Source organism: Branchiostoma lanceolatum, chromosome 1 (assembly GCF_035083965.1).
Source record: "Branchiostoma lanceolatum isolate klBraLanc5 chromosome 1, klBraLanc5.hap2, whole genome shotgun sequence".
NCBI lineage: Eukaryota > Metazoa > Chordata > Leptocardii > Amphioxiformes > Branchiostomatidae > Branchiostoma > Branchiostoma lanceolatum.
The window spans coordinates 30,532,628-30,559,776 of record NC_089722.1 but is presented as its reverse complement, the minus strand read 5'-3'; the positions used below and the strand labels follow the sequence as shown (position 1 = coordinate 30,559,776).

General features: G+C 40.0%; 2 protein-coding genes across 4 annotated transcripts in view; both read left to right on the top strand.

The window, feature by feature from the left end:
* The first annotated feature begins 86 nt into the window (after positions 1 to 86).
* LOC136448228 (P2X purinoceptor 4-like) lies at positions 87 to 17,823 on the top strand. Of its 3 annotated transcripts, XM_066447524.1 has the most exons (13): positions 87 to 241; positions 810 to 963; positions 1,777 to 1,848; positions 2,102 to 2,186; positions 5,738 to 5,834; positions 6,824 to 6,904; positions 7,394 to 7,541; positions 8,269 to 8,399; positions 10,589 to 10,679; positions 12,514 to 12,579; positions 13,593 to 13,694; positions 16,196 to 16,231; positions 17,030 to 17,143. In XM_066447524.1, exons 1-12 carry the CDS (start codon positions 99 to 101, stop codon positions 16,226 to 16,228), a joined length of 1,203 nt encoding a protein of 400 aa, XP_066303621.1. In that variant the 5' UTR covers positions 87 to 98; the 3' UTR covers positions 16,229 to 16,231; positions 17,030 to 17,143. The 3 variants fall into 3 exon arrangements, with proteins under 3 accessions (XP_066303621.1, XP_066303612.1, XP_066303602.1); XM_066447515.1 differs by lacking the exons at positions 8,269 to 8,399; positions 16,196 to 16,231 and adding an exon at positions 9,349 to 9,479 and having other exon boundaries at positions 17,030 to 17,823; XM_066447505.1 differs by lacking the exon at positions 16,196 to 16,231 and having other exon boundaries at positions 17,030 to 17,823.
* A 450-nt stretch (positions 17,824 to 18,273) lies between these two features.
* Positions 18,274 to 27,149, top strand: part of LOC136448207 (nitric oxide synthase 1-like) — a 93,674-nt gene continuing 84,798 nt past the window's right edge. Inside the window, exon 1 of the mRNA XM_066447465.1 lies at positions 18,274 to 18,642. The gene's annotated coding sequence lies outside the window, so the exon portion shown is untranslated. The remainder of the gene's footprint in view (positions 18,643 to 27,149) is intronic.

The following is a 27,149-nucleotide window of genomic DNA, read 5'->3' as shown; positions in this document are numbered from 1 at the left end:
AGATATGGAATTTATTGAAGAAAGGGTTAGAAACGTTGTAACCCAAAACCCCTTGACGACACGTCTCACTTCCGGGTTTAGAGCCAAAGATTGCCAACATGGCGGACGGACCGAGTTTTTGCCAGCGGGTCGTACAGGTGGTTTTTGAGTACGACACGCCGAGAATAGTTCACATCAAGAACAAGAAAGTCGGCCTAATCAACAGACTCATCCAACTGGGCATCATTGGTTACATTATTGGGTGAGACAGACGCGATTTTTAGATCAGAAAATGGGCCATACGTAGGCAGCAACTTTGTGTGAAACTAAGAGGGGGAGGGGCGTGGAAAAGTTTGCTAAACGTTTACATGTGACTAACCTATGAAATAAGTTATGTTGCAACCTGAATCATGATGTAATGCTTAATATATCATCTGTGGTTGCCTTATCAAACATCTAAGGGGAAATAATAGCTAGATTACACTGCTCCAGTCCAGGTCTCTAAAACCAGCTCAGAAAAGAACAAGAAAGACCCTTCAGGCTTCATGCTACCTTAAGTTATCAACTCAGGATTGAGATGTTCAAAAATGTGTTTTTCCCTAGAACTGTCATAGAGTTAAACTTGTTGCCACCATGTACATGGGCATCCTCATTAAAATGCATTCATTTACAGTAACCAGCTGCTCCATGCTTCGTGCCTGCGAAGGTGTGTTACGCCAAAGGGCAGCTCATAATACTTTAACACCTATTCAGATGCAGATACAGAACACTCTTGCCCTAATTGTGATAAAGTTATATGACAAGTTGTATTGTTCCTCTGGTAATTTCAGATGGGTATTTGTGTACAAGAAAGGTTATCAGGACTTTGGAGACATCGTCAGTTCTGTGTCCACAAAACTGAAGGGTGTGGCCTACCCCAACAGGACTGACATCGGCGATCTCAATCGGGTTTGGGACATCGCCGGTCTTGTGGTCCCTCCTCAGGTAGATAAAGCTGTACCATACAGTATGATGTAGAGATGTTTACCTTAACGTAACATCAGGTACTGGTACAGGTACAAGTACAGAGGTTTAGGTACTGCAGGTCTGTACATGTACCTGTACCTGTACCTGAACAATTTGGCAAAGTTACCTGTGGTCTTCAAAAATGACAGGTTAATAAAGTTGTACCGTACTGTACAATGTAGGATGTGTACCTTAACTTAACATCAAGCACTGGTACTCAGGTGCTCGGGTACAAGTACATGTACAGGTACCAGTACAGAGGTAAACATACTGGTACTGCAGGTATGGACTTGTACCTGAAACTGAACCTGAACAATTTGACAAAGTAACCTACTAACAGTTAGTACCGTCTTCAAAAATGACGGAAACATTTTTTTCTATTGAGTAAACAGTTAACAGAATGTCTATTTAGACTTCATGTTCAGAGAAACAGTTTTAAATAGATCTTAACGGATCAATGGATTTCGTATAAATAAGAAAATTGGACGGTATAGTATTAGAAATAGAATACCTCAAATTGCATGTGACATGATGCTGAAGATCAGAGTTGGAACGTGCTGGGATGAACCGTAACGAAGGTTGGGAACTGCCCAAGTCCTAAGGAGGCTACTTACCCAGGAGGGAGCGGGGGAGGCAGGACGATCTTCACAAGTCTTGTCCTAGTTTCGTGTTCTCGCGAGACTAGGTGACTCCGTGATCAAGATGTACAGTAGACATCGAAAATTCTCGTTACCTTTTCTAAGTCACTGATTGATGAATATTTTTGTAACTGAAGATCTTTTGTCTGTCCAGCAACGAGATGGCTTCTTCATAATGACCAACATGATCATCACACCTGATCAGCATCAGACAACATGTGCAGAGGTGAATATTATATCATCAGTTTGATATATCACTTTCTAACGTGATGGTGATACCTTTAATATTGCTCCTGCCGCATAAAATTTTAACCAATTTGGTGCCAAAAATTCTTAACTTTAGCAGGTTAATGAATGGTAATAAATGTAATAAAAGAAGCAGGGAAACATTTGGACCCTGTTTAGGATGGCACAACTTCTCAACTTAGAAACTGAGGAGGTAGTTAATGTCGTTTGATGCTTGTGTGTTTCTATGTCAGGCTCCCTGGATAGGAGGCAACGTGTCCTGTACTGACACAGACACAAGCAACTGCCCTGCTGGCCATGTGGAACTCACCGGAAATGGTCAGTCTCCTCTTCGTCTTTCGTCAAACTCAAAGCATTAAATGCTGGTGACAAAACTAATAATAAGCTGATAATGCAGTCTCAAAAGAACAATTTTCCGTCTACAATTCCAAGTCAGGGCTCGAAATACTGGGTGCATGTGCACCCAGTGCACCCAATTTTGGAGCTGTGCACCTAATTTTTTACTGTGGGTGCACTGGTGCACCCAAATATTTTCAATGTGTAAAGGTATCACTGCACACTAGTAGACAGCATATTCTTGACATCTAAGTGTAAGAAAATAATAAAATCTTTGTTGTAGTACTTGTTTAAGATTTTGATGTTAGAATTTGAGTTAATTTCGATTTTGAAAGCTTCAAAACTGCATGCCGAGATTGCGTGCCAAACGTGCATGGACTTCCTGGTCCGGCTAATGTCACCCAGTAATCTTTTAAATATAATGCTTTCCTTTATTTCTTCCGTGGCGTTGATTTTTTTCTTCCCCGAGGTCGATGTTAATAACGCGCTGTGGCCCTTATTCGTCACCAGTTAGTCTTATTGAAATTTTATCAAGAAAATGAATGCACCACAGTAAATTTGTACACATGTTTAAAAAAATATTTACTTTGATGATTAATAAATACACTTTTCATTTGAATCATTTTTATTGACTTTGCAAGTAAAATTTGAAAGCGTATCCCAATAATCACAGTGACCAATATTTATTTAGAAATGTAACATACCATTGTTTCATAAATACAACGGAAATTATATATTTTCTAATGATATTCAATCGACAACTTTTCTGACTTTTGAAAATTGTCCGTAAGCTGCAAAAAAAAACGTTCCATGAAGACTTTCCTATCTAGATTTATTCTTTAAATAATGAACAGCAGGTCTAGTATGTCATGGAAAAAATGTTTTTAGGATGAAGGAAAGTGGAAAAAGCAGTACAAGTTCCAAGATTCCTGGAAAAATAAGAGTCCATGGCTGAAGTACTATAAGAATGCGATGTGGTACACGGCAGTTACATTCTACTTTATTTTATGTGGTGCACCCAAAAATTTTTTTGTGCACCCAATTTTTTAGGTTGGGTGCACCAGTGCACCTATTCCCAAAACTGAATTTCGAGCCCTGCAAGTGTTTCTCCCAAAGAAAATTGAGGAAATTCTGTATTGCCCATGTAGCATGAAACTGTTAGTCAATGAAAGCTAGAAGAAAAAAAACTTTGTCAAAATTGATATCTGTAGGCAAATGTTCATCTTTTAAAGCCTTGGGCTCTCTTTGTAGGTGGAAGAGATGCCATCTAGCAGTATAGAGCAGAACTGCATCAGTAGATACAATAGACCCCTTTCCAAATACCGGCGCCATTTTGAATCTGGCGCGAGCGCGCCTTATTTGAGCACGGGAAAAGTAAACAAACGGTAAACGGGCTGCGCGGGAAATGCGTCCCCAATAGAAAGCAGCGTTGAGTCATCTGAGTCGGCGGAGAGATGCTCTCCTCGGTGAAATCCATTGATATATATGTATGACACTTGTAGATAATATTGCTGTGGATACTTAGACTTGATATCAGCCAGTAAAAATTGTGAATTTCTGATGATTTTCCACAGTTCCTGACGGGCTGTTGAACGCGCGCCACGCATCGTATATGTTTACACCGCGTGCCTTGTAGCTTCCCCGACAAAGTTAGTAAAAGAAAAATCCCACAAACATGTACACATGTCTGACTGGGATCTTTGTTTCTACGTATAGGTATGAATATAACTGTCAGTGAGCATTTTGGCGGCAGTTACAATGGTAACATCACCTCGGAAAAATACGTGGGTTAGGGGAAGGGTCGTGTGTTCTGTGCAACGTTACATCGACTTCGCTCAGCAATATTTCATATTTCCGCAAAATAAACCCCAAACCTACAAATGTATGCTTGAGGTCAAGGTCCTTTTGGGTACAAATTTGGCAGAATTTCGGCGGCTTTTTTGACGATTCTTTTAAATGCCACGAATTTAATCCTAAGGACTCAAGTGCGTGATTGAAGGATCAGGGGTGAGTGCGTATGCGCGTGTTTTCCAGTATGTCAGATGTAGCGTTTGTTTAAATCATTTTGCGCTGCAATATTTTAGATATCTGTTGGCCGGATGGAATCCAACAAAAACGTTTAAGAATATTGTCTTGAGAACTGAAGAACCCCAGGCCGATTTTTTCACTTTTTTGTGGGGTTTCATCCTGCGGAAATCTAAGATATTGCCGCAAAGTGATGTAATGAAACGCTACAAAGAAAATTCGCCTCCTGCTCCACTCACGAACTTCCCCAAGCTAATCTTGGCACTAAAATATTGTCAGAGTCAAAGCAGCCACTTGAAGTCCGACAAATTTCTACTCGCAAAGCCCTCAAGCCTTTATTTTCACGTTTTTGTTATATTATCCGACGTAAATTTAAGATATCACGGCGTCTTAGTATTTTAAAGAATCGTCAAAGAAGGTGCCGAAAAAATTCTGCTAAATTGCTAACCAAAGAGACATTGAGCTCAAGCCTACATTTTCACTTTTTTGTGGAATTTTATCCAGTGGAAGTGTAAAATATCGTCGGGCGAAGCGATGTAAAGGATGCTAGACAGAACACACGATCCCCTCGAGCTCCTAACGCGCATATTTTTCCTAGGCGATCGAAGTTGGCATCGTCAAAATAACGGTCACAACCGCAAAAATTCTGTATATTTCTATCTACGTAGCTACAAGGATCCCAGTCCTACATGTGTACGTTTTTGTCGGATTTTTTTCTCGACTTAAGCTAACATAAACTACAAGCACACGGTGTAAACATGTACGATGCGTGGCGCGCGTTCAACAGCCAATCAGGAACTGTGGAAAATCATCAGAAATTCACAATTTTTACTGGCTGATATCAAGTCTAAGTATCCACAGCAATATTATCTACTTGTGTCATGCATGTATATCGACGGATTTCACCAAGGAGAGCATCTCTCCGCCGACTCAGATGACTCAACGCTGCTTTCTATTGGGGACGCATTTCCCGCGCAGCCCGTTTACCGTTTGTTTACTTTTCCCGTGCTCAAATAAGGCGCGCTCGCGCCAGATTCAAAATGGCGCCGGTATTTGGAAAGGGGTCTATTGAAACTCTTCCTGTTTTAGTCAGGCCAAATTACCACCTTGCCAGCATGTCCCTTTTCTTTATGATGCTTGCATTTGCTCCAAAGTGAGGCATGTCACTCTAATGCTTGGTGATGATGTATATAGCCATTTATGAAGACTTTATTCTTGTGCATTATGATACTGAGAATTGGTGTAACCTCGAGCTCCATTAACATTAAGCCGCCGGGTTACATAACTCCGCCATTTTGAAAAACAGTGGGTTCGAGAGATCTCTAGTGCAGCACCCCCCTCGGTATGCACGGTTCATATGATTAGATATGCAGGCGTGTATTATCCTGGGTGACGATGGGTTGGAGATCTGTTTGGACGTATCTTTTCAGGGTGGCGGAATTATGTACCCTGGTGGAATTATGTTAGTAGATGTTAACATTCATGTTTTTTTCCTTGTGTCCCACCAGGCATGTTCACTGGGAAGTGTGCTAACTTCAGCAGTGAGGTACAAACCTGTGAGATCCAGGGGTGGTGTCCTGTCGAACAACAAGACAATCCTCCCAGGTGACTTTAGACTTTTACATTGTTTATTTATTTATTCAGATTTACCACATTTGTGGAAAGATTAACATAACAGGTGACAATCACCTTTTCAAGATGTCAACCCAGACCAGACTGTAAGGTTTGGACGATTGCACACCGGGGCAATTGCCCCTACTCTTTTTCAAAAGGTGTGGTGGGTTCTTTAACGTGCGCGGGGTGTCGCTCTTCCCAAACACGGGACCTCCATTTAACGTCCTATCCGAGGGACGTCCCTAACCGAAGCTAGGTACTCATTTACACATTTTTGTCCACTTGAGTGTTGATTTTATGATAAAACCCGCCAAAGGTGACTACTCAGAGGACAGATTTGATCTATGTGGTCACTATAGACAAGATTGTGTCAATAGTAAAACTTATCTAAGTTGGGGGACCATCTAAAAGTACATATAGTCACATTGGCCAGGAGGTCCTTATTTAGCGGTGGTCACTTGTGCGGATTTGACTGTTTTAGTATTGATCGAAATCTGGCTACCAAGGATATCAGTAATATACCTCATAATATAACAGTATGATAGAGCATATAAAGGAATGTTATCTCAAACCAGTTTAGCTCAAATGTACTCAATGAACAGATGAGCTAATTTTCCACTGGTCTTGACAGAGAAGACAGACGCTATGTACAGTATTTACAGGTTCATTGTACCAGGGAGATTCCCCGAGCTCTTTTCGACAAGCACAATGAACAGTGGACCACGGCTTAACGTCCTGTCCTAAGGACTGCGACCCTTTCCGGTAGCGTGCATGTCGGGTGAGCAACACTGCCGGGATCGAACCCAGGGCTTCTAGTTCCATAGGCAAGATCGCTAACCACTGGACTACGCACACTATCATCACAAGACAAAAAATTGACCATGTTAGTTAAGAAATGTAATAAGACACACTATAACACATTTGAGTTCAATTATGATATTATACAGACTTAAAACAAAGTACTTTTTTTTTCCTTTCAGTCCTGCAGTATTAGAAGATGCCAAAGAGTTCACAATTCTGCTGAAGAATACCATATCCTTCCCATTGTTCAACTTCACAAAGTGAGTTATCAATTTCCAAACTCTAACTGACGAAAAGAAAACTAGAACCCTGTTAACCTCTCAAAACCCACACATTACAAAAAAAGTGGGACACTTCGTCTTCCACTGCTTCCAAAAAAGAAGTCAAACCCAAAAAGCGTAGATTGTATTCCGTAGTAGTTATTAGAATAGCCATCTGTTTAACTTGTCAACATTATCAACTCGCACTATCTGTACAGTATACCTTTTCTATGCATTGTTTCATGTTGCAATTAGCCCTCGGGCAAGAACTTGCAAATAAAACATTATTATCTTGCTTCTATTTTCTGTCCATTCTATACATTTTTCTATGACAACTAGGATTGAGTTTATTACACCTGCTAATGAAGGAAATAACATCATTAACCTTTACTACACTAAAGTAACCATTTGGCACCCACTTCCCTATTGGTTACAGAGTTAGGCAGCAGGGAGAAGGTTAAAAAGTGTCTTGATATTCTTGAATTCTAGGAGAAACATCTTAGACGACTACGATCCTGGCTACCTGAAGAACTGTCGCTTCAATAACAGTGACCCGGTGGACAAATACTGCCCTATTATCAGGCTGGACACAATGGTCAAGGAGGCCAACCAAAACTTCACCGCATTAGCTGAACAGGTATATATTCAAACTGTCTTCTTATCATCTACTGGTTCTGCATCTACAACTGTCTTATGGTCATGGTGTTTAGAATGTAGGAGGATTTTCTAGTGACCATGGAGTTTCATTTCATGCAATTTTACTAACTGGTTTGCTCCAGAGGCAGGTTGCATTGACTGAAGGGACCTCCCTAAAGATTGATAGATGAGTAGATTGACCAATCAAAAAGCACAACCTTTAAGGAGACTAATCAGCACCAAGGACAGAATATATAGTGGCCAACCATAGCAAGCTAGCTGTCCTATCGCCTGCTATATGACAGAGTCTATCGTAGCCAACTGACCTTCCAATCAGCACCAAGGACAGGGTCTATTGTAGCCAACTACAAATAGCAAGTTGACTGTCCAATCTGCACCAAGGACAGTGTTTATAGTTGCCAACCACAGCAAAGTTAATTTACTATCCAATCAGCACCAAGGACAGAGTGTACAGTAGCCAACCACAGCAAACATAGTATCCGATCAGCACCAAGGACAGAGTGTGTAGTAGCCAACCACATCAAGTGTAGTATCCAATCAGCACCAAGGACAGGGGCTGTAATACCTAGTAAGACAGTTTGAAATTTCAAAGTTTTTTTTTTTTGCTTTTAAAGCATAACAATATTCAGGTGCATAAAAGATGTGTACACTAAGGATTTTCTTCATTAAGGCCATATTGTGTATCTAGTCACCATCTATTTTTCCAGGGAGGTATCATAGGTATCTCCATCACATGGGACTGCAACCTGGACTACTCCTCCTCATATTGCCTCCCCAAGTATTCCTTCACTCGGTTAGACAAGGCTGACTCTAAAGTCTCGCCAGGATACAACTTCAGGTGGGATGTGTGCACCAGCTAAGCATGGCCGCAGGGTGGATTCGGTAGCAATTCTATCCAGCCAAAATTCAGTGCTCTTGTATGTAGCATGATATTCTGGATAATGATTTTTAAGAAACAAAGCATTTTAGGTAGCCTATCTACCTACCAAAAGAATTTCCAGAGACATGATGTTGAATTGATAATACCTAAAAAATGTCTAACATTTGTAAACTGAAAGATTTCTTTTTAAAAGAAATTTTTCAGTTCACAAATGTCGAAAATGGACATTTGGTTAAAAATGTAATCAAAAATCTTTTGTTACATTTCAGGCTTGAAATTAGAATTAATAGCTACCATTTCCACCAGGAGGCACACTTAGCAACAAGACAAAGTTCAGTTTCACCTGCATCTAGTTCTGCTGAAAATTGAATTTGCTTGTTTTAAACAATGGAAAAACAACTGATATCACAAAACATTGAGTTGACTGCCTGTGGTTTCGTAGAGCCAAATTAACTATTCTCCAAGCTGAGGGTTTGGTCGAGTGGGGTAGTAGTGGCCAGGGGTTTTTACGTCTGCCGACCGAAACCTCTGCTTGGAAAATAAGATTAACAGCTGAAAAAGATAAAAACAACTTTTCAAAAAGATACAGTAAATGCCTTTAACTTTGCGGGGATTTGATTTTAGGATAGGGAGAAAATATAAAGTGTTTGCCATGATTTTAAGTTTGCTATCAAAAAACAAGGGATGGATGTGCAGAAGACAGAACAAGCATTTTTGGAGTGGTTTTTATTTTGCGGTGAACAGGTCAGTGCAAAAAACTGCAAACATTAATCCATCGTGAAAATTTCAACATTTATATTAGATGCAGTGAAACTGGATCTTGTCATACATATATGTACATGTATGTGTCCGTGTGAAATCTCTGCTTCTTCCCACTATTGCTATTCTCTTTTCATCTGTTCTGCAGGGTGGAATCATGGGTATCTTCATAGTGTGGGACTGTAACCTGGACCTACATTACAACCACTGTCTGCCCCACTACAGCTTCAGGAGAATAGACAGGACAGACTCACACTTTTCTGTGGGTTACAACTTCAGGTTAGGGATGTCCCTTTAGTCGTTACAACCACTGTCTGCCCCACTGCAGCTTCAACAGAATAGACAGGACAGACTCACACTTTTCTGTGGGTTACAACTTCAGGTTAGGGATGTCCCTTTAATTGTTACAACCACTGTCTGCCCCACTACAGCTTCAACAGAATAGACAGGACAGACTCACACTTTTCTGTGGGTTACAACTTCAGGTTAGGGATGTCCCTTTAGTCGTTACAACCACTGTCTGCCCCACTACAGCTTCAACAGAATAGACAGGACAGACTCACACTTTTCTGCGGGTTACAACTTCAGGTTAGGGATGTCCCTATAGATAGAGCTCAACTGGTAGCAGCCTCACAGTTGAGTTTCTGGTTCCAATTAGTTGCTATTAGTAAGTGGAGACCCCAGTTCAATCCTGGGGTAGTACATCTCGGTATGGGCTGCATCTGTCTTTTGAAAGGGACATGAAATGGGGGTTTCATGTACAAGGGGGTGCCTCAAAGCATGTTAATAGAATTTTTTTATGGCTGGAAGGCCCTCACTGTAGAACTTGTTGCCCTGTGTATCTGCTAGGCACAACAAGGGTCTAAACGAAACAACTTAAGGTTGTCATTAAATTATGGTTCACAAACTTTGTCATTCCAATAGCATAAAAAATGATTATACGCTTAGTCATAGTAAGGCAAATCCGAGAATATTCTGACAGTTTTTCTCCCCATGAAACTAAATTTTGTGTTTTGAAAACAAAATGTGGTTGTTCTGTCTTGGTTGCAGTCCAATATTTCTTTCTGTTGCTTATGCTTTTCTTCAAGACTTTTTCTTTCCTCTGTTTAACATTCTGACTTCAAACTGATGATCATGATAATCATTACATTTTCTTTACAATGTATAGGAAAGTTATGTTAACATGGAATTATAGATGTAAACAAGAATTTCATTCATTTTGCTTTTCTTATAATTATTGATTAGAAGGTATGTTCTCTTCTTCTTGATTCACCACATTCACCGCTCTAGCACATTGGACGTGGTCTTCCAGTTATGTCTAAGATATATATTGTCTTTATCTGTGATAGCTAGTTTTTCAGTGGTATTCAATCTCCCTTGTTTTGCAGATATGCGAGGTACTACAGGGAGAATGGCACAGACTACAGGACACTGATCAAGGCTTATGGCATCAGATTTGATGTTGTTGTGTCTGGGAAGGTACGATTTTTTGTTTGTTTGTATTGCATACCCGGTAAACCGCATCAAGGCGTAACACACCAGGTTTGTACTGAAGAGTACAAGCTGCATATCCGGACAGATTTATATGATCCACACACTCCGGGAAAGACCCCTACTATTTTCCATAAGTGTGTTGGGTCCTTTAACGTGCTTGAGGTGTGCCTTTCCTCAAAAACGGGACCTCCATTTAACGTCCTATCCAAGGGATGTCCCTAACCGAAGCTAGGTACTCATTTTCACCTGAGCAAAGTGGGGAAAGTGCCTTTCCCAAGGGCACAACGTTAACGGGACAAATCAGGGAACCCCAGATTAGATCCCGGTATCTCTGGGTTCTGGGGCCAATTACACCCTGCCACTTCGCCACCGCGACGCCATGGTTGTATAAAAAGAGTCTTTTTTTTGAATTTTTTTGTCCATTTTGGGTTCTCTGTCAGTGAGTGTAGTGACACCAAAATGGGGGAGCAAACTCTGAGCTTTAATTTCTGAACATTCAGATTGGAATGAATGATTGACATAGATTCAAAAACAAGTTGTGTGACAAGATAGAGAAATATTTCAATCACAGTTGGAGGTCCTGGCAGATTGGCACCATTAACTTTAAAGTCTGTGATCATGGTTTCTAGTTGTTCTAAGTCAGAAGTGAAACTACATATACTGTAGTTTGAGATAAGACAATCATCCTCTCGGGAATTACGCTGAAATCCTGGACATCCAGGCAGACAGTCCATTAATTTTAGCATTAGGTGGGGAGACGATTCAATCATTGTTAATTTCTTGCAGAGAATTCGGACCAAGATTTCATTTTAACTCTCTTACCACATGTATGACTCTCATTTAGCTCGTAATGGTCATTTATTGATTAAATACTTACCAAATTCTCCTCAGATATTCCAGCTTAAGTGAACAGGCATCACTTTAAATCTGGAACAATACTCTAAATCCGGAAAAGTTTCATTTTAGTGTCATAGTTTGAGAAAAAAACATAATATCGTAGAATATGACTAAGTAGACGTTACCAATTACGTAGGTAAAATCGTTAGGTCCCTGGGGTCTTGGTCAGTTCTGTAGAATTCTGCATTCGGATGCAGAATTCTGCACAGTATTCTGCAACTGAGTGCAGAATTCTGCAAGTCATCTGTACTATTTAGTAACTTCTGGCAAAATCAGTTCTGAAAAGTAGAGAGATAACAGATATCTAATTATTGTAAGGGACACCAGGACTCAGGTAGAGGAGGTGAAAACATTATGGATTGAATAGAACAACTGGGGAATAGACTTGGTCACACATATATCTGGACATAAATTATGCTAATGAGGACCACATTTGCATAATTTATGCAGAAACTGTATTTCCCTTACCGTAAAAGTTGCAGATATTTGCATATTTGAGATGTAGGTAACTTTAGGAAAGGTGAACACACCTGGCCATGATATACACGCACACACAGACAGATAGACAGACAAACACATACAGGCATGCACGTCACACACACTAACACACACAGACTAACACATGCACACACACATAGTACACACACACACACATAAACATAATATACACACACATGCTTGCCATATATTCAATATACAATGCAATTGAAGAGGTTCAACACCCTTGGGTTTTTAACCATTTTCCTGCTTTTTGATACTTTATTCACCGAACTGGTAAAGTTACAGAGAGAAGGTTAATAATTCTCCACTGTTGTCTTTTAAGATTACTCCAGCCATGTCCAATTCTACCCTGCATTTCCTGTCTAGATTGAACAGAGACTGGTTGATGAATGTTTGATACCTCATTATTGTGTTGTCACAGGCGGGTAAGTTTAACATCATCCCCCTCACCATGAACATTGGATCAGGCCTGGCACTGCTTGGAGTGGTAAGATTACTTCTTCTGTTCCATACTTTTCCATTGGTCATTGAGCAAAAGACTTTTATATTATATAAGCTGTTTGACAGTTCTTTGGAGTTGGCATATAGCATTTTTTGTTTGTTTTCCATACCAGGTAAACCACCTTTAGGCGTAACACACCAGTTTTGATTTGTACAGAAAGTACAATAAGTACATGTACATAAATGCAGACTGTAAGGATTTGTTTATTTGTCTGTTTATTGTTTATTCGTATATATGTACAATTCTAAAAAGATAAACAGGGCAAAAATAAAACATGCGGGGGGTGGCAGAAGCCTAGGTGGCTTTTCATGGGCCTCCCCTAAACTAGACAATGGGAATTTTTACAAAATTATTATACATAATGAAAACTAAGCAAAATTAACGAAAGAACAAATCGAAATTGTACCAAAGGATTCATTCACCCACACCGGAAAGGAGCCCTTAGTAACTCTTATTGAAAGAGTGCTGGGTTCTTTAACATGCTTGACATTTGGCTATCCTCAAAGTCAAACACTGGGCTTCTGGCCTATCCAAGAGGACGTCCCTAACTGAAGCTGGGTACTCATTTTCATCTCAGTCAAGTGAGGAAATATGTGTAAAGTGCCTTTCCCAAGGGCACAACATTGGGGCCTGCTAGGGATCGGATTCGAACCCAGAACCTTTAGCATCTAAACCAACAACTCTAACCACAAGACCATTTTGCCTGACATTTTGTCAAATACCAATCGTCATCATCCTTTGCTTTTCGTTTCTTTTGTTTTAAGGCATCCTCATTTGGGGTGAAGCATGATGATTTTTCAAGTAGCAGGTAGCGCAATGCGGCTTTGCTACGGCTCGCCTTTTTGGCCAAGCACACCGGGTCACCCCTACTCTTCTTGATAAGTGTGTTGGGTTCTTTTACGTGCAACGGTTTGATAGAAATAATTTCTACTCCTCTAAGTTTTGAGCCAGAGTACTAAATAATAGTGATGTCACTTACTGATTTTTCGTCCCCGTAGGCCACCATCCTGTGTGACATTGTAGTTCTGTATTTGCTGAAGAAGAGATTTTTCTACCAGGAGAAAAAGTACATGATGGTGGATGATGATGATGATCTAAGGGTGAGTTTCTTTTTTTGTCTTCAGCACTTTTGATAGTATCTAATATTGGGTACACGAATATTCTTCGAAAAGTGACGTGATAAAAGGTAGTGAAATACTAACCTCCAAATTTTCTACGTCTAGTCTGTACGTATCTAAATATCAGGCTAATACTTGTTTTTCATATGCAAATTTGTGTCATTGATTTTTTTCGCAAATAAGACTTTGCAGTGGTATACTGTATATGAAATGTATGGTAAAACGTCTTATTGGTTATTCTATAAAGAATCTAAAGATTAGTAGAATTAGTAGAGTTATTACAGAGGGTTATATTTGCCATATTAGCCTCTAATTTCCATTTGTCTTGCATTTAGTATAAAAGCCCTGACAAAACTAGTCAGATCAAACAATTTGATTTGAAGCCCCATCTGTGCTGGATAGTATTTTGTTTATTTTTTAAAAGTGAGGAACTGATTCATATTATGAGTCAAACATTCATTGCTTTAGGCCACATCATTTTAATTTCTTGGTTAATTTAAAAAAAATGCTAGATTGGAAAATCAACAGGAAAACAGAATCTCGGAGGAAAGTTTGTACTTTGGTGCACACAATTTGAGGGAATGAACAGGGTCAGGTGCAAGTTTTCACCCCAGCCTAATCTGTTTTCATGATGATTTTTTTTTGCTAAAATGTAAACAAAAATCCATTAACTAAGAAATTAAATTGGTGTGGCCTTCTTTTGATAGTTAAGTTAATACCTTGTTCATTCACTCAAGCCTCATGCAGATCATTCATTGCTATCTACAAATTTAAAGCAGTATATACAGTTCAAAACATAAGATGTTATGGAAAGGCATTGTACATAATACAATGAAGTGTCATATTTTTGGCAAAGATGATGAGCACAGATGGTCAGGACTTTACCGCCAGCCTGTTTTAATGTTCTGCAATCAATATGAAAAAGAGAAGAATCGTAAATGGGTGAAATATAAATAAAAAACAATTTTTCAAAGAATTAGAATGTCATAACCATCAGAAACTCCAGAGCAGTAGTGTAAGCCCTTCTCAGGTCAGAGATGCAAATGATATTGATTTTAAGAAGGATAGAAATAGAGAAGAATCATTGAATGGGTAAAATGTCAAACAACAAACAATTGTTCAAAGAATTACAATGTCATAACCATGAAAAACTCCAGAGCAGTAGTGTAAGCCCTTCTCAGGTCAGAGATGCAAATGATATTGATTTTATGAAGGATAGAAATAGAGAAGAATCATTGAATGGGTAAAATGTCAAACAACAAACAATTGTTCAAAGAATTACAATGTCACAACCGTGAGAAACTCCAGAGCAGCAGTGTAAGCCCTTCTCAGGTCAGAGATGCAAATGATATTGATTTTAAGAAGGATAGAAATAGAGAAGAATCATTGAATGGGTAAAATGTCAAACAACAAACACTTTTTCAAAGAATTACAATGTCGCAACCGTGAGAAACTCCAGAGAAACAGTGTAAGCCCTTCTCAGGTCAGATATGCAAATGATATTTATTTTAGGAAGGATAGGTATGGGATGCAGCCTCTCCTCAATTGATCATGCATCACCAATGACCTGAGTGAGGCGAACACATGAGGAGTTGTCCCCTGAGATTCACAAAAAGGTTCTGGAGATCTCTCTCTAATGAACGGCAGCTGCCTTGGATTACAGCTTAATCCCATGAGTGTTTGTCTTTGCATTATGGTGCTTAGCAGCATTTTCTATGGGAAAATCGTACTGATAGGGATTGTTGGAAAGAATCACAATGTCATTTCTGTATATATTCCTTTTTTAGAAACTGCTCTTCTTTTTTCTTTATTCATAAACAGACATACATTAAAGTTTTCATAAACAAGTACATTACGGTACAATTAGTACAATTTAAATCTGCGACAAAACATGTCTGCACAATTTTTTGTTTACAAGATTCAATAGCAGAGTAACTTCAGCTTAGAAGCTTCTGTATAAGTTACTTCTATTATTGCCACCAGAGCTTCTAATTTTTTTGCAAGCATCTTTAGTTACTGTTTCTGGGATGTTGTCAGATATCAGAAATGAAGTCATTCTTGATTTTGAAACATGCTTGTCCAGGAATGAGACTATCATTAGTGTTTGAAGGATTTACGTCATCAACACAATCATGATTCAGTCATTTATAAGCATACCATCAATCAACAGCATATCACATTCAATCTTTTCCGCCCCGTATGCATATAACTCATTGTTACGGTCAGAATTTTACAGGAATCCGTTATTTTATTACAAGGTACAAAGTTTTGCATCCGCTGGTACATTCTATTAGGCTAAGCAATCTATCTTATACAATATGCTGTAGTAGTATGGGATGACAATGGGATTTTACAATCATTGGAGGAGTTTCTAACTTCTTCTAATTCTTTGAAGACTTACATCAATGAACAACAAGTTAACAACAGCTTACCCTCTGTACTTTTTCTATCTTTCTGCATATCTGCCCCCCTCCCTCACGCAGGGGTATGGACTGTTAGATTCCACAACAAAATGAGAGGTGCGTAAAGCCTCCGTGTGTGGATCATTCCTTTCATGTTCCATGTTGAAGTGATGTGTTATGTGTAAAGAAAGAGTTGACAACCTTATAATTTTTTTCACATCATGGATATTTTTCTATTGTCTGCTTGTCTGTTTGGTTTGATGTGTTGAATAGGAGAAAAGATCAAAAGTGGAGGTGTTTCAGTCAGATAAGACGTATTCTTAGGAGACGAATATGGAATAAGTGGCCAAGGTCATGGCTTGGACCCGCCTTCTTGTGTCTGAGATATTTGAACTTCAGTTTGACTTGCTTTTTGTGGGGTTTTCTTGTATGTTGGCAGTATCATCACTTACGTCTGGTAGGAATAGATCAGGATGTTGTGTGTTGTACGTATGTAGAATCTTTTTATAAATTCTTTTACTGCTGTACTTGGTAACAAACAAATGTTATTCGTGATGATCTTTTTTTCTGTTCTTGGGAAAATGTACCCACCAAACAACACTAGTAATACTCAATAAGGCCACAGAAAGTATATCTTATGGATAACAACTACACCCAAGGCTACCACACAATGATATTTCCCATTTGCTGTAATATTTTTGTCATGTTGAGCATTGCTGGAGATGAACCAAATTTGTGGGTTGTTTTTTTTTCAAAATCAGGCGAAAATTAAGTATCATCCAGAAACTTTTCTTGCTGTGGCCTAAGTGAACCTTAATTGTTAGAGGAAACCTTGAAAAGTAACTTGTTGACTGTTTGAGCCTCCACACACACCTCTAACTGCCGTACACAATTCTGTTTTTGTTGGTCTTGCAGCTCTTTGCCAAACCAACCAAACCTGGAAAGTTGTCTGGAAAATACGAGCAGTTGGAAGAAGACCAAACCGTCAACCACCACAGGAACGAACAGAATTATGGCTCGTAAAAGTGAAAACTTTCAACGTCCTTCTCAGCAAATGCTAATCTCCAAGCAGATTTACTGGTGGCAATGACAGTATCTAAAGGGTAAAAGCAGTAACCTTTGGGCCCTTTGAATACTGTCATTGCCAATGATAAATCTGCTTGTAGATTAGCAAATACTTTCATTTCATTCCAATTTTGTTAGAATTTAACTTCATGGTTTCTTGTATCTTGGAGATAAAATTGTATATTATCTTACAAATATTTTATGAATAAAATCTATGAATATGTATGAAAGATACAAAAACAGAATTAGCTTTCTGAAAAGCAAAGGAACATTTGGTGTAAGGTGGGTAAATGCAATGTATGTATTGGAATATCAATGGAGAGATATATTGCCAGGAATGGCAAAGTTTTTATTAATCTATTACTTGCTATAATTTGAACGGATGAGGATCATGCAAAATGTCATCTATTTCAATTTCATAAATGGTGCATTTGAAATTTTTCTACATTGTCTACAGAATTATGTGCTTAGGGCTACTAAGGTCGTAGTACTATCTTTTATTTCAGATGATCATTTTTATATGAATCATTGTCATCATCGCTTTATGAACGATCCTGTCTTCGATGCTCAAAAGGAAGGGCGCAAATTATTTTTGTATTAAGTCCTGTACGATTCTTGATGACAAATAAAAAGTTGGAACGTCACATCGCTTTTTGTTCATTGTTTTAGAACACGTTTCAAGTAACCATAGATTGATATCCTTTTTAAATACACCTTAAATACTTTTACACAGTGCTACCTGTTTATCCAAATAGGCATTATATAAGATAAGACAGTCTTTAGTTATTTTTCAATCAACAAGATTCCAACTTTATTCGTCCTCAAGCTGTCAGTAAAAACTGGCAGGCGGAGACCTATTGCTAATCAGCTACACGGCCCGGCGCATGTAATCTGCTACTCAGGATCCCAATATCCTCCCCTAATTGCTCTCCAAATAACACCGACACCTCTGATTACCTTTCCCGCCGTCCCCTGCCCGATCTAATAGACGCGGAGGATGCCGTATCGCCATCCGTTGCTGTCAGTAATCAGAAGCTCGTTAAGCCCCGGACTTTTCATGGTCCGGCCCTCTTACTCCTCCGACTCATCAATCCACAAGGAAGGCACCAAATCCCGGCTGGCGCATACGAGTAACCACGAATCCATCTCACTTGAATCGCGATTTCCCGAGTTATAAATCATGTGTGGGCGTGCATAGCTGCCTGGGGAGGACGTACTGCTGCACGTACCACGGCAGCCGCTGACGCATGCGGCATCAGGCGGAGGTGGTGGACCCCATTGCCGGCACAACTCTTCGACCTTGCCGTTGTCCCGACTGAGTTGGCTCGCGATTGCCATCGACAGTTTTATCACTGTCCTGGGTTTTTGACAGCACTGGTGATCGATTGTTATCACATGAGCGACTACAGTGGCTTTCCCGTCTTCAAACTCGAAGAGTCGGTAAAGAACTACTCTGAAAGTCGGTGAGTGGTTGTCTTCTTTATTTTGCACATGATGATCCAACTCTACTTGGTCGGAAAGAGGTAGTATCACGCGTGCACGATAGGAAAATCTACAAAGCTCCTAGCATGGTATCCAGCGGTTTAGGAAGTTTTAGCCGTTAGATTAATGTTTGAAACAGTCACAATTCTAACATTTAAACCATCCTTACATGTAATCGTTATGTTTATACGGTATGTTTAATCATTGATTACATGACGATTGTACACTGAGTACCTTTAACCACAGGCTTGGCACACTATTTTCTAATGAAATTGAAAGAAGAGCACATGTCATTTCTGTTACTTGTACGGGATACAATAACATTGCAATTTGTCCGTAAACGAGGTATATTCAGTCAAGCAACAACAGAGTAAAGAAATCACGATGCTGCCAGTGTTTCAATGTCACAAGCGAAAGTCGACAATTTCCATTATTGTGTAACTATCGTTCGATCCACGCAACAATTTGCCGAAGTTAGCGAGTGAACCATGCTAAGCGACTTTTCGATAGGAATATACTAGCTTTAATTGTCCTCTTGTTGCACCATGTCTATCGCTGATTACGTTACCATATTAAGTACAGATTCGCTTAGCGATTTTGTTTCTCTCAAGCTAGATTCTTGTGCGTTGGTTGAATAACACTACACGTTAGTGTGGTAGAAGCCTACGGGCACCTGTGTGGCAAGGTGAACAGAAAAGACACACACCCCAAGAGAAAAGTACAACATAAAAGAGGTGTAAAGTCAGTCGGAAATATCTGCATGGAGATTTAAAGATTTTCAACCTTCCCCATAAAAGCTGCTTAGGGAGAATACATGACTGACCCTGGAAAAGAAAGGACGCTCGCGGCACTGTTTCTGATACTGTCTATCTGTTGTGAATGGCCGCCTGCCTATTACGATTCTTATACCTTGGTACTAAGCTGGTAGTGAGCGTTTGATATCATCTAGAGAATCATTAAGCTGCTCTTTGAACTTCTATAGTTTTCCCGAGGCATTCACAGCCCGTATGTTTTAATTAAGCGTTTGGTCTCGTATGAAGAACTATAGGGTTGGTCTTTGATTTTCTAGGCATTTCCGGAGGCATTCCAACCCGTATATGTTCTAACTGGCTTTGAAACACAAGTTGAAAAAGAAACAATTGTCGGCCTTGTACGAATCGGTTAGTCTAGTGAGAGTTTGACATTAACTACAGAATCATAAGGTTGCTTTTTGATTTTCTAGACATTTCCGGAGGCAATCACAACCCGTATGTTCTAATTGGCCTTAAAAAACAAGTTGAAAAAGAAACGTTTGTCGGCCTTGTACGAATCGGTTAGTCTAGTGAGCGTTTGATATCATCTAGAGAATTATAGGGTTGGTCTTTGATTTTCTAGACTTTTCCGGAGGCATTCACAACCCGTATGTTCTTATTGCTCTTGAAACACAAGTTGAAAAAGAAACAATTGTCGGCATTGTACGAATCGGTTAGTCTAGTGAGCGTTTGATATCATCTATAGAGAATTATAGGGTTGGTCTTTGATTTTCTAGACTTTTCCAGTGGCATTCACAATCCGTATGTTTTAACTGGCTGTTGTAAACTTGAAAAAGAAGTCGCCATTGTGCGATTCGTTCATCAAATTAACTTGTTACGCCTGGGCATGTATGCGAGGCATCATTGTCGACAAATGAATGGCAAAATTATCTCGATGAGTATTTCTTAGTCATCATTTTCAAATCTCTTAGTTCGTCCCTTCCGCCCGCGCTATCGGATTTCTGCATTATCACTTCCTTCCAGGACCTGCCTAGGTGGGCCTGGCTTGACACTGGTGGGCACCTGACTGCCCCCCATAAGGGCTTATACGGATAAAGGATAGTCAGGAGACATTACGGGTGGATAGCCTGCATGCGGGGGACTTGACTAGGCTCCGCAGTAGGGGTAAATACGTTTTACTGGGGACTAAGTGCATTATATACGTATCAATTTTGTTTAACCAAGCAGCCGCGTGCACTCTTTTGAATAAACTCTTTGCATTATTGTAACCTTAAATGTCGAGCATTATGCAACAGATGGTATATCTGATAAAGTCAGGCTTGTCGCATACCATTCAATGATTTTCATCTTCATTGGAAGGTATATACGCGTATAAATAATATTTAACCAGGCACCCATGTGCACGACTCTTTTGAATTTACTCTTGCATTATTCGAACAGTATGCAAGAAGTAGTATACTTAGTCTAGTAGCTGATACGATAAGTCTTGTCGCATACAATTGAATGATTTTCATCTTTAGATGTAATTGATAGTTTACCACCAGAAGTTGTAGTTATGAGAACCTCTACAGTAAAATAGGTATATTTTGCCTTCAGCCATGTGTTGGTTATACCCTTATCCCCTTTTTAATCGATCAAGCTTAAGATATAAAGTCAAATCAATTACTATGACGTTACAGTGACATCATTCATGACAAGAAAATATAACGTATCTTAATCATAACTGCCTCGCATGATACCTTCCATCCATTTCCCTTTATCTGCACTCTTGTATCTCCCATATAGATGCATAATCTGCATGCCTTATATTTGCTGTGATACACGCTGTACTGTTCCGACCAACAGTCTCTACGACGAGCTCTCTGGTCATCAATTGTGATACGATTTGTACTATACGGAGCAGCAGTCTCTACAACGTGCTCTCTGGTCATCAATTCTTACTGAAATGTCAAACAGGACTTGGATCTCCCATATAGATGCATAATCTGCCTTATATTTGCTGTGATACACGATGTACAATTCCGAGCAACAGTCTCTAGAACGTGCTGTCTGGTCATCAATTCTTACTGAATGTCAAACAGGACTTGGATCTCCCATATAGATGCATAATCTGCCTTATATTTGCTGTGATATGCTTGGTTCTATTCCGAGCAACAGTCCCTACAACGTGCTCTCTGGTCATCAATTCTTTCTGAAATGTCAAACAGGACTTGGAGGTGTGATGAGGGCACGTCTATTGGGAGTAATTTATTGCAGATGTGATCCTGCGCGATAATTTCCAATTAACTTTCTCCCTGAATGTCCCTAGAGCTTCCGCCGGCTCACACACACAAGTAGGAATCAGTTGGGCTTAGATAAGATATGTTTGAATTGATGAATAAGATCATTAGTTCAAGATTGATTGTGTCATAGGGCGGTATGTAATAGAAACTGTAATGGTAGGACATGGTCGTGTTTTCATGCACATTTTATGGTCTCAGCCGGAGCATTGCATTTCACAATCTAGAAACAAAATAGAATGGACAGAATGTTAAATGAACGAACAATGACAGTGTGGGTACAGCAAAACATCCAGAATTCACAACGTGTAACGGAAAGGCTACTACGCTTATCAGTATACGTATATAAGAGAATCGATATTCCTCGTCAACTAGAAGTGTCCAGCTTTCACGTAGTGTTGCTTTGTACTTCAATCTATGACATTCGCCTGTTTATTTTTTATTGTTTTACATACTAGTATGTACTTTTACAGTATTTTAAAACAAAGAAATACAGGGCAAACAAAATATGCAGGGGGGGCAGAAGCCTAGGTGGCTTTTCGTGGCGAAACTTAACAATTGGAATCATAGCATAAATTGTACATAACTCAAAACAAAACAAAATTAACGATAGAAAATAAGTTAAACTTATATCATAAATCCTAATAGATTAGTAGATACGAGAAATACAAAATGAATATTAAGATATTAAACATAATAAGGTACGCTAATATGATCAATGATAATCATAATTAACAAATTGTGAAGAAATAGATAAAAATTAAAAAAAAATATTAATCATCAAATACTAATAATCAAATATTAAAGGAAAGAGGACATTCGCCTGTAACTTTTGACTCACGCCGTGCACGTGTTGTTTCTGAGAAAAGCAAATAAATCAGAAGAAATGGAATATGCTATTTTCTGACACGTACATAGGACAGGGGACATCGTTTACTTTATGGACATTTTTTTTTACTTTAAGGTTTTTCTGGGTGGATCAAAGAGACTTGTCCTACTGAGTAGGTCGTGAGGTCGGGCTAATGTGAAAAAAAATGGCTCTAAAAGACATCAAGGAAGTAGCAGGGAGTACTACTTAATGCGTCTTAATATGAATGTACGCTCGGTCTACAAAGAGCCCGCGTTTCTTGGAGCATGGAGGACATGATGGGAGGTGCAGATATCTACAGTTCAAAGGTTCTTTTTTGTAAGCTGGGTCATGTTTTTAATCATCATATAGATTTTGGAGGGACTTGTATCCTAATTTTCCTCATTCCATCGCCGCAGGTTTTCGTGCTATCCGTGTTTATTGCAGTAGGACAGCATCGAACGTGAGGCTTGTCGAGTCAGTCTACGTTGATACAAGGTAACGTAACGTTACCATTTAACGTCCGATTTATTCAAAACGCTATTTATCTTAAAACCGCGCGGACAGAGCCAAATGTTAAACCAATGCAATGTTTGTGTTCTGAATTTCCCCGACATCAGCAGCACGTGGCGTTCACGTGATAAACGCATGGCCATTATGTCATGCCGTGCAAAAATGTATTATCTGAGCGGGGGTCGCTAGGTTGTATCAAACCTTCCTAAAATTGGCAAAAGTTACAAACCTCGAATCACCATGGATAGTTTGAATATCAAAGAAAGGTTTAATTTCAGCTACGTTTAAATGATACTAGCTATCGTGTAAGTTAGAAAAAACATGATGAAATATGCGGTGTCAAATTTCATATGAAATACGTCATGCATGACGCTTCCGTGCAACTTGTTGTTACTGGTTCAGGAGTTTATTCTGTTATGTCGCTGGACGTAAACCTTTTTCATTGTTTTGTATAAAAGAGAGAGATGGCTAAGGATCATACTTATGACGTTCTTTGTTGCTCATGAGAACAGGCTTCGGCATAATACACCTCGACATGTGGACATGACCCAAACTGAACGTAAACTGCTCCCGCACGTAATTAGGTTATGTTACGTTACTGTAAATGCATTTAAGTTCGCGTGGTTTTTATTTCGCAGTAGGGATAAAATGGGGTGTTCGTTGTGGTTTCGAGTTCGCGGTTGACAGGATAGGTGGCCAAAATGTTCGCGCTGGTTTTAAGTTCGCGCTGAAAGCTCACCGCAAAAACCGCGAACATAAAACCACCGCGAACATTTCTGCATTTACAGTATTTGCTTTCGCCTCATTACCGTCATAATATGGACATCATAGTCAGTAGCTAAGGCAATTGTAAGAGGGCGAAATGATATATACATCTGTTAATCAGACGTTGTAGGGACTCCCTATAACTCAATCGGTAGTAGGCTCACAGTTGAGCTACTGCTTCCAATTAGTAAGTAGGAGACCTCGGTTCAATCCTGGGTCAGAACATTTGGTTGGGGTTGTACACATGTACCTGTCTTTCGGACGGGATGTGAAATGGGGATTGTTGATCGAGGAGGGACCTCCAGCACACCAAAGGGGAAGCTCTAGCAACCCACCCTCCTAAAAGCAGGACCCCTCCCTATCGCTCGATTCGTTGGCTCGCTCGCGTAAGGGCCCTGCTCTTTAGCCCCGTTAGACACGGTTCTGGCGACGTTACTGACAGTGGCTCATGAATAATTAATGAGCTATCCTTATTTGGCACAATTTGGCGCTTAATTTGTTCTTAACATAAAGTAGCGATGTGAGACGTAATCTGATTGGTTGATAGCTTCCCAGCGTCCTTTGCTTTTGCTCTAGATGAAGTGTAGCAAACCCTATGATTGGCTGAAGCTGTTTTGGTGGCGACGACGCCAGAACCGTGTCTACCGGGGCTAAAGAGCCGGGTCCATCTGACTGACTTATGATTCATTTGTGTTTGCTTGTGAATGGGAAAGTTGTCACGTTATCTAGCTGGCGTAACCGGCATTTCTACATAGATAGCACAGTGTCTATATTTCTTATACACCGAATCAATTAAAAGCGCCCTGAATGCCTTTGATATTCCGTTTGGAACTTCTACTTCGCACATGTAAGTGTCTCTTGAACCGCAATGAACCAGTTATTCGGTAATCAGCAAACAGCAACAACTAGAGTTAAATATTTATGCTACATATACTTCAGGTTTGCTATGTTAGTTTAGCGATTACGGGGTCTCTTTATAAATATGAATTGGTATATTGAATTTTTTCTTTGTATTTGAGTTGAATGTGTGATAGTTGTTTACCGATTTGTTAAGAATAGAGAGAACACTAGCGACCCCAAAAAACACCCCTCCCGATAAAATGGTATCGCGATCCTGTGACATCAGAATTCAAGATGGCGGCCACCACACATACCAACGGTTCCAACAAAGGTACGCAAACCTGAAATGATCACTCAAGTCTCAACTTAACCAAAGCACTTCAATATTCACATATGAGGCATGCCGCATATGATATGACACATCAGTATTCAACTTTTGAAAGTTCCTACTTTTCTAATCAACCGTAAAAAGGCTATGTGATGCACGAGAGCTTTCACCGCATCAGTGAAAAATGAAAGCTTGTCATGCAATCCTGAATGTGCTACCATTAATACTAGGCGAGTTGCCTGTACAAAATTTCATCCATCGTCTAATTTGTGAGTAAAAGAAGCTGACGAAATCGCTTAGTTGACACGGTGGAAATGTCAACACCTATCCAATATGAAATATTAGACTTGTACCAACAGTAATCAAGAGCGGCCGCTTTTAACCGCATCATTCAACATGCTGATTACCATTTGTTGACATATCATATTAGTTGGTCCGTGATTAATGGTTTCATTTTAGTGTGGGAAACGTGTATGATTAGGGCATCATGTTTGGATGGAATTATTTCCGAGGGCACCATGCTGTGTCTACGTGCAATGTACAACGTCAAAAGTTGGCTGGTTGGTCGGTTGGTCGGTTGGTCGGTTGGTCGGTTGGTCGGTTGGTCGGTAGGTAGGTTGGTTGGTTGGTTGGTTGGTTGGTTGGTTGGTTGGTTGGTTGGTCGGTTGGTTGGTTGGTTGGTTGGTTGGTTGGTTGGTTGGTTGGTTGGTTGGTTGGTTGGTTGGTTGGTTGGTTGGTCGGTTGGTCGGATGGTTGGTCGGTTGGTTGGATGGTTGGTCGGTTGGTCGGTCGGTTGGCCGGTTGGTTGGTTTGTTGGTTGGTAGGTTAGTTGGATGGTTGGTTGGTCGGTTGGTTGGTCGGCTGGTTCGTTGGCTGCTTGCTTGCTTGCTTGCTTGCTTGCTTGCTTAGTTGCTTACTTCCGTGCTTGCTTTTTCAATATACCATAGAGTCGAGTCATGACATTAGTAAATTTTGTACCCACAGCTAATGCTACGTGCAGGCACAAAGAAAGGTCACTCACAAAGATGGTGTATCTTAAAAGAACGTACCTAAGGCTACCTGGCTGTTGGCTCTGAAATACAATGTATTTCTTTAATACGGCGTAGTTGGCCACGAAATGCAACAAATTTTGCCACAACAGTGTATTTTGCTTTTGACTGGTATATTGACAGCCACTGACTGGTATTTTGACAGCCACTGACACGATGTTACTTGTAATTATAAAATCTGTGTATCTAGCCCTCTCGATGTCCCATTAAGATACGGCCACTCCCCCCTCGGACCACCGACCGTGAGCGACATTTACATCTTAATTCATCTGCAAATATCACGTTCACTTATCAAGCGACACCGCAAATGTCTATGACAGGTTTTAATGGTTCAATATTGGCTTACCGTAGCGAGCACGCATCACACGGTCCGTGGAGCACTAATCACCGTTTACTCTTCAATGACTGTTCTCCTGCGTGCTGCCAACTGCATTTAAACTGTTTTCCCTGCTCTTGTGTGTTGCCCCTCGCACATGTCAGTTTGGAAGCTTTACAAGTGGCGTTGACATTAGTCTGAAGAGCTGTACAAATAGAACATTGTGGGGACTCATATATGCGACCATTAGATTTGGAGTAGGTTTTGACGTGGGCGTTTTTTAAATTTTATTTCGGTTTTTGACAGACAAGGACGACGTGGCACTGCACTCAAGTTTTTATAACTTATATTAACAGTGCCACGTACAGATAACAACATATCCATTTTTATACACCTGGGCGAAGTGAGGAAAGTCGTGTAAAATGCCTTTCCCAAGGGCACAACGTTGGTACAGTTGGTGGCGCAAGGGGGATTCGAACTCGGGACCTCTTGGTTCTGGGCCGAACACCCTGCCGTTACGCCACACGACGCCACGCATGTCGGAAGGCTGTGTGGGACCCAAAGTAGAATGGCTGTAAATGAAGCCGAGGGAAAACTTTTGATGCAACCAAAGAAACATAATAGACGTTACCAAAACGAGAAACTAATCTTTAACGCGATGGTATTATGATATTCTTCCGATGTAACGGCTCGTTTACGTCCTGAACCTATCTTCCGTTAAGAGACGCCTCTCAGTGTAGAGTCACTTCCTTCAGATACATGTAGTTATCAATTTACATTTCCTTCGCTATCTTTGGTC

What these genes read in the sequence shown, in the direction of transcription:
- LOC136448228 (XM_066447515.1), top strand. Translation starts at nt 99, where the DNA reads ATGGCGGACGGACCGAGTTTTTGCCAGCGGGTCGTACAGGTGGTTTTT. An exon ending in CAACAAGACAATCCTCCCAG is followed by an intron (nt 5,835 to 6,823) that starts GTGACTTTAGAC and finishes TTTTCCTTTCAG; the next exon opens with TCCTGCAGTATTAGAAGATG. An exon ending in TCACCGCATTAGCTGAACAG is followed by an intron (nt 7,542 to 9,348) that starts GTATATATTCAA and finishes TCTGTTCTGCAG; the next exon opens with GGTGGAATCATGGGTATCTT.